This window comes from Melozone crissalis, unplaced genomic scaffold (genome assembly GCF_028551555.1).
Source record: "Melozone crissalis strain CALT ecotype California unplaced genomic scaffold, PUWL_Pcris_2 ptg000632l_1, whole genome shotgun sequence".
NCBI classification, from domain to species: Eukaryota; Metazoa; Chordata; class Aves; order Passeriformes; family Passerellidae; genus Melozone; species Melozone crissalis.
The window spans coordinates 26,631-34,054 of record NW_026536307.1 but is presented as its reverse complement, the minus strand read 5'-3'; the positions used below and the strand labels follow the sequence as shown (position 1 = coordinate 34,054).

At 58.7% G+C, this 7,424-nt stretch overlaps 1 protein-coding gene across 1 annotated transcript; it reads right to left on the bottom strand.

Moving 5' to 3' along the window:
- Positions 1 to 466: 466 nt before the first annotated feature.
- WRAP53 (WD repeat containing antisense to TP53) lies at positions 467 to 7,424 on the bottom strand. Its single transcript, XM_054295309.1, has 11 exons — positions 7,398 to 7,424; positions 7,209 to 7,287; positions 7,016 to 7,114; positions 6,191 to 6,299; positions 4,895 to 4,983; positions 4,357 to 4,447; positions 3,387 to 3,519; positions 2,554 to 2,762; positions 2,098 to 2,201; positions 1,405 to 1,553; positions 467 to 543 (listed from the first exon to the last, which is right to left on the bottom strand). The coding sequence occupies exons 1-11, from the start codon at positions 7,417 to 7,419 to the stop codon at positions 467 to 469; spliced, it is 1,161 nt and encodes a 386-aa protein (XP_054151284.1). The 5' UTR covers positions 7,420 to 7,424.

The following is a 7,424-nucleotide window of genomic DNA, read 5'->3' as shown; positions in this document are numbered from 1 at the left end:
AATGGTCACAGTGTCCCCAGAGAGGTGGCAATGGTGGGTCCAGGTGACCACCAGAGAGGTGACACTCAGTGTTCCCCAGGGAGGTGACAATCGCCAGTTCCACTGTCCCCAGCAATGTGACAATCTGCAATCCCAGCATCCTCAGAGAGGTGACAAAGTCCAGTCCCAATGTCCCCAGGGAGGTGACAATCGCCAGTTCCGGTGTCCCCAGGAATGTGACACTCGGTGGATCCAGGGATGTGACAATCGGTGTCCCCGCTGAGGTGACAATCGCCAGTCTCAGTGTCCCCAGGGATGTGACAATCGGTGTCCCCAGGTAGGTGACAATGGTCGGTCCCCGCTGTCCCCGTGGGTGTCCCCAGGGGTGTCCCCGTTGGTGTCCTCGTGTCCCCACCACCAGAGCTGCAGCCGGATGTCCCCGCCCGGCGCCGGCCCCTCCGGGGTCCCCTCGCTGTCACCGTCGCCGTCACCGTCGCTGTCCACGGCGCCGGGAACAGGCGCTGGCCCGAGGCCGTGGCCAGGAGCGGCAGCGCGGGGTGCAGGCTGGGAATGGGGGAAAATGGGGAGATTTGGGGGATTTGGAAAATCTGGGGAAAATTTGAGGGTTTGGGTGGCAATTGGGGGGGATTTGGGGGAATTCGGGGTGAAAATTTGGGGAGATTTAGGGTGCAAATTTGGGGAGATTTAGGGTAGAAATTTTGGGGAAATTTGCAGGAATTTGGGGAAATTTCAGTGAAATTTGGGTGATTTGGGGCAGAAATTTGGAGGATTTAGGGTGGAAATCTGGGGAGATTTGCGGGGTTTGATGTGGAAATCTGGGGGGTTTGGGGTGGAAATTTGGGTGAAAATTGGGGGACATGGGGTGGAAGTTTGGGGTAGGAATTGGGGCAGTTTGGATTGGAAAGTTGGGGGAGTTTGAGGAGGAAATTTGGGGGATTTGTGGTGGAAATTTGGGGGATTTGGGGCACAACTTCAGGGGATTTGCGGCGGAAATTTGGGGTAGGAATTGGAGGAGTTTGGAGTGGAAATCTGGGGGAGTTTGAGAAGGAAATTTGGGAGATTTGAGGTGAAATTCTGAGGGATTTGGGGTGCAAATTGCAGGGGATTTGGGGTGGAAATTTGGAGGTTTGGAGGTGATCCAGGGTATTTTTGGGGGGATCCCCAAATTTTACTTGGGTAAGTCCCCAGTATTTTTTAGAGGGGTCCCCAATGTTTTTTTGGGGGGGGATCCCAAATATTTTGGGGGAGGATCTCCAAATGTTTTGGGGGATCCCAAGTTTTTTTGGGGCAGAGATCCCAAATTTTTTTCAGGGGATCTCCAGTTTTTTTTAGGGGGGGATTCCCAATGTTTTTATGGGGGAAACCCCAATTTTTTGGGGCAAAATCCCCGGTTTTTGGGGTTACCTGGTGCCGTTGACGCAGTCGCGGAGGGCGCGGAACCGGAGCAGGGGGGGCAGCTCGGGGGGGGTCCCCGTGGCCGGGGGGAGGGGGCCAGCGTGTCCCAGACGGTGACAAAGCCGTCGGTGTCACCGCTGACCAGGAACCGCCCCGAGCTGGGGGGACAGGGGGCAGTGAGAGACCCCAACCCCCCAAAAAGCACCCCGAAAATGGGGGGACCAAAAATCCCCTCGGACCCACAGCCAAAATCTGATCCAAGGGGTCGGGATCCCCCAAAATCCCCCAAAATCTGATCCAGGCGGTCTGGACCCCTAAAATCCCCCCAAAATCTGATCCAGGGGTTCTGGACCCCCCCCCCCCACCCCCAATCCACCCAAAATTTGATCCAGGTGTCCAGGACCCCCTAAAATCCGTCAAAAGGTGACCCAGGTGTCCAAAATACCCCAGAAAGTTACCCAGGTAACCAGGACCCCCTAAAAATCCCCCCAAAAGGTACCCCAGGTGTCCAAGGGCCCCCAAATTCTCCCAAAAGGTGACCCAGGTGTCCAGAATATCCCAAAATATGATCCAGGTGTCCAGGACCCCCCAAAAATCCCCTTGAAAGGTTCCCCAAGTGTCTCAAAAGGTGCCCCAGGTGTCCCCAAAGGTGTCCCCAGGTGTCCCCAGAGGTGCCCCATTTTTCGGGGGGGGGTCACTCACGGGTCGAGGTCAAAGGTCACGCGCTGGTTGGTGGCCACGCGCCGCGGCAGCGCCAGGAGGGGGCGCTCGGGGACACGAAGGTCCCAGCACAGGATGTGGCGGTCCTGGGGGCGGGGCCAGCCCGGGACACGCCCATCAGGCCCTGAGCCACGCCCCCTTAATGAGCAAAACACCTCACAGCCCCTAAAGCCACGCCCACAGCACTGGGAGATGTCAATCATACCAAAGCCACGCCCCTAAAGCCACGCCCTGGTTGTGCAATGCATAAGAGGCCACACGCCCAGCCCTGAGACCACACCCCCACTCCCAAAGTCCCGCCTACCACAAGGCAACACCCTCATAACAACCCACAGGCTCCACCCACCCCATACACCACCCAAATTCCACACCCACACTTGGCCACACCCACCAACGCCACACCCACATTAGGCCACACCCACACTAGGCCACGCCCACCTTCCTCCCGCCGGCGTACAGGTGAGTCCCACAGGGGCTGAAGCGCAGGTGAGTGGGCGCGGCCGGGAGGCGGGGCCAGAGCGCCACGGCCCCGCCCCCTTCCAGCGGGTACAGCCCCAGGCTCCGCCCATAGGAGCCGCAGGCGAACAGCGATTGGCTGGGGCTGAAGGCCAGGCAGCCAATCAGGCCTCGCTGGCCATGGCCGCCCTCTGGGAGGGGGTGGAGATAAAGGTTAGGCCACGCCCCTTTAGTGAGGCCACACCCCCTTAGACTCCAAACATCCAAGCCCCACCCTCCTTGGGCCATGCCCATCAAAGCCACGCCCTCTTATGCTCCACCCATTTAGTTTTGCCGTGCCACTCCCCTTTAAGCTCCACCCCTTTTAACCCCGCCCCCAGGCCACCACCCCTTTAGACCCCGCCCCTTTCTATTAGGCCACGCCCCTTTTGCCCCCACCCATTTTAACCCCAAATAAAGGGTGGGAACCACCCCAGCCCCACCCTTGGACTCCACCCTGTTAGGCCATACCCCATTCATTTAGACCACGCCCCTTTTTTCACCACACCCCACCCTCCTACCCCACCCCTTTTAACCCGACTTTCCCATTTTAACCCCAAATAAAGGCTGGGAACCCCCCCCTGCTCCACACAGGCCCCTCCCACAGACCCCACCCCATTAGGCCACGCCCATTTTATTTAGACCACGCCCCTCTTAACCCCTGAGTTTCCCACCCAAACCCCATTTTAACCCCAAAAAAAGGATGGGAACCACCCCAGCCCCACCCATGGACCCCACCCCATTAAGTCCCGCCCCCTTTAGGCCCCGCCCCTCACGGTGCAGGCTGCGCTGTGCCCCGCCCCGGCCCGGGCGCTCGGTCGGGAACTCGCGCACGGCGCCGTCGAAGCCCCCGAGGAGCCGCGAGCCGTCCGGGGAGAACGCCAGCGAGTGGGGGGCCACGGGCTCGTCCTGGGGGCACCCCAAAAATGAGCACCTCAAAAACCACCTGAGAGCACCCCAAAACTGCCCAGAGACACCCCGAAACTGCCCAGGATATCCCCAGGGGCCACGGGCTCGTCCTGGGACACCCCAAAAACCCAAACAAAACCCACCTCAGGACACCCCAAAACTGCCAGGGACACCCCCGGGGCCACAGGCTCGTCCTGGGGGCACCCCAAAAACCACCCGGGGTCACTGAGGGCACCCCAAAAACTGCCAGGGACACCCCAAAACTGAGCACCCCAAAAACCACCCAGGGGCACCCCCAAAACTGCCCAGGGCACCCCCGGGGCAACGGGCTCGTCCTGGGACACCCCAAAAACCAGCCGGGGTCAGTGCGGGGCACCCCAAAAACTGCCCAGGGACACCCCAAAAATGAGCACCCCAAAACTGCCTGGGACACCCCAAAATCCCACACAGGACATCCCCGGGGCCACGGGCTCGTCCTGGGACACCCCAAAAACAACCAGGACACTCCCGGAGTCAGTGTGGGCACCCCAAAAAGAGCCAGGATATCCCCAAGTCACTGAGGGACACCCCAAAAACCACACAAGGACACCCCTGGGGCCACGGGCTCATCCTGGGGACACCCCAAAACTGAGCACCCCAAAAACAGCCAGGGACACCCCAAAACTGCCCAGGATATCCCAGGGGCCACAGGCTCGTCCTGGGGACACCCTCAGGTCCGTGTGGGCACCCCAAAACCCACACGGGACATCCCAGGGGCACCCAAACCCAGTTCCCTCCCAGTCCCTCCCAGTTTGTCCCAGTCCATTCCCAGTCCCCCCCAGTCCCCCCAGTCCCCACCAGGTGGTTGTGGGCCCGGAACGATCCCCTCAGGCTCCCATCGAAGGCGTCCCAGAGGTGCACGGGGCTGTCCCGGCTGCTGGCGGCCACCCTGCCCAGTATGGACCAGTATGGACCAGTACGGACCAGCACGGACCAGTATGGACTGGTATAAACCAGTGGTTCAGTATAAACCAGTATGGACCAGTATGGACTGATATGGACCGGTACGGACCAGTAGAGACCGATACAGACCAGTACGGACCACTATAAACCAGTACAGACCAGTACAGACCAGTATAAACCAGTATAGACCAGTACGGACCAGTAATGACCTCCCAGGAATTGCCCCTGCACCCAGAACACCCTCCCATTTCATCCCAGTAACAACCAGTGCCATCCTAGGTCCCTCCCAGTTTATCCCAGTCCATCCCAGTCCATTCCAGTTCCCTCCCAGTGCTCCCAGTCCATTCCCATTCCATTCCCAGTATATCCCAGTGCTCCCGGTCCCCCCCCCCAGTCCATTCCCAGTCCCTCCCAGTCGGTCCCCGGTGCTCACAGGCAGCTGGGGGGGTCGCTGGAGTCCATCAGGGGGTACCAGGTGAAGTCGTAGATGGTGTCACCTTCGGCCACCTGCACGGCCGGGAGCTGCCCAGTGACCACAGTGACCAGTGAGTGACCACAGTGACCAATGAGTGACCAATGAGTGACCACAGTGACCAGTGAGTGACCACAGTGACCACAGTGACCAGTGAGTGACCACAGTGACCACAGTGACCAATGAGTGACCAATGGGTGACCACAGTGACCAATGAGTGACCAATGAGTGACCACAGTGACCAATGAGTGACCACAGTGACCAATGAGTGACCAATGAGTGACCACAGTGACCAGTGAGTGACCACAGTGACCACAGTGACCAATGAGTGACCAATGGGTGACCACAGTGACCAATGAGTGACCACAGTGACCAATGAGTGACCAATGAGTGACCACAGTGACCAGTGAGTGACCAATGAGTGACCACAGTGACCAATGAGTGACCACAGTGACCACAGTGACCAGTGAGTGACCAATGAGTGACTACTGAGTGACCACTGAGTGACCAATGAGTGACCACAGTGACCAGTGAGTGACCAATGAGTGACCACAGTGACCAATGAGTGACCACAGTGACCAGTGAGTGACCAATGAGTGACCACTGAGTGACCAATGAGTGACCACAGTGACCAGTGAGTGACCACAGTGACCACTGAGTGACCAATGAGTGACCACAGTGACCAATGAGTGACCAATGAGTGACTACTGAGTAACCCCCAGTGACCAGTGACCACTGAGTGACCACAGTGACCACAGTGACCACTGAGTGACCACAGTGACCAATGAGTGACCACAGTGACCACAGTAATCCCAGTGACCACAGTGACCACTGAGTGACCACAGTGACCAATGAGTGACCACTGAGCGACCAATGAGTGACCACAGTGACCACTGAGTGACCACAGTGACCACAGCAACCAATGAGTGACCACTGACCACTGAGTGACCACTGAATGACCATGAGGGACCCTGAGTGACCCGAGTGACCAATCAGTGACTCCGGGAGATCCACAATGACCCCCCAAAGTGACCCCAAACCCCCCCAAAGTGACCCCAAATTACCCCAAAGTGACCACAAACCCCCCCAGGACACCCCAAGTGACCCCAAATCCCCCCAAAATGATGAAAAATCCCCCCAAAGTGACTCCAAACCCTCCCAAATCCCCTCCAGAACGCCCCCAAAATGACCCAAATCCCCCCCAAATTACACAAATCCCCCCCAAAGTGACCCAACCCCCCCACCCCCCCCACCCACCATTTGGGGGAGGGGCGCCCCCGGGGGGGGTCCCGGGGGCAGGGGGAGGTCGAAGATCCTCAGGGCGTTGTCGTTGCTGCAGGTGAGGACGCAGGAACCGTCGGGGGCCCTGGGGGGGACCCCAAAAACGTCACCCCAAAATAAACCTAGGGGTGGGGGGACACCCCCATTGTCACCTGAGGGACCCCAAAATGACCCCCCGGGTGTTGGGGACCCCCCCATTGTCACCCCAAAATAACCGCAGGGTTTGGGGACCCTCAAATGTCACCCCAAAATGGCCCCACGGGGGTTGGGGACACACAAATGTCACCCCAAAATAAACCCCGGGTGTGGGGGACCCCTCCATTGTCACCTGAGGGACCCAAAATCACCCCCAGGGGTTGGGGAACCCCAAATGTCACCTCAGATTTTTGAGGGGGTTTCGGGGTGATTTTTGGGGGGTTTAGGGGTGTTTTACGGAGGGTTTAGGGAGGATTTGGGGGAGGATTTTTTGGGGTGATTTTTAGGGGGTTTTGGGGTGATTTTTTTGAGTCTTGGGGTGATTTTGGGGATGATTTTTAGCGGGAGGTTTTTGGGCTGATTTTTGGGGTGATTTAGGGACGGTTTTGGGGTGATTTTGGGGGAGGGTGCTTTGGGGTGATTTTTGGGCTGATTTTTAGCGGGGGGTTTTGGGGTGATTCTTGGGCTGATTTAGGGAGGTTTTTGGGTAATTTTGGGGGGTTTTGGGGTGACATTTTGGGGGTTTTGGGGTGATTTAGGGAGGGTTTCAGGGGGATTTTTTGGGGTGATTTAGGGAGGTTTTTGGGTAATTTTGGGGTCGCTCACCATTTGCAGCCTCGCAGGTAATTCTCGGCGCGCTTCGCGAATTCCTCCCGAGCCCCCCAAACCGGGTGGGGGGGGCGGCCGAAATCGAACTGGGGGAAACTGGGGAGAGCCGGGGGGGGGTCAGGGACCCCCAAAACCCGTCAGGGACCCCCAAAACCCCTCAGGGAACCCCAAAATTTCACCCAAAACTCACTCGAGCTCCTCCTCCTCCACGGGCTCCGCCGCGGCCGCGTCCTGAGGGGTTCCGGGGGGTTCGGGGACCCCCAGAGGGGCTGCGGGGGGAGGGGAGAGGTCAGAGCGCCGCCCCCACCCCCAAAAAACCCAAAATATCCCCCCAAAAAAACCCAAAAATCCCAAATTCTCCCGCCCCCCTCACGCGCACCGTCCGCCATGGGCGCCGCCATGACTG

Bases quoted from the DNA above. Each gene is read 5' to 3' on its own strand.
- WRAP53 (XM_054295309.1), bottom strand. From the start codon at position 7,419: ATGGCGGCGCCCATGGCGGACG. The intron at 3,520-4,356 runs GTGGGGACTGGG...GGGTGCCCCCAG, and splicing joins TCCGGGCCCACAACCACCTG to GACGAGCCCGTGGCCCCCCA. The intron at 2,763-3,386 runs GTGAGGGGCGGG...ACCCCCTCCCAG, and splicing joins GGCACAGCGCAGCCTGCACC to AGGGCGGCCATGGCCAGCGA.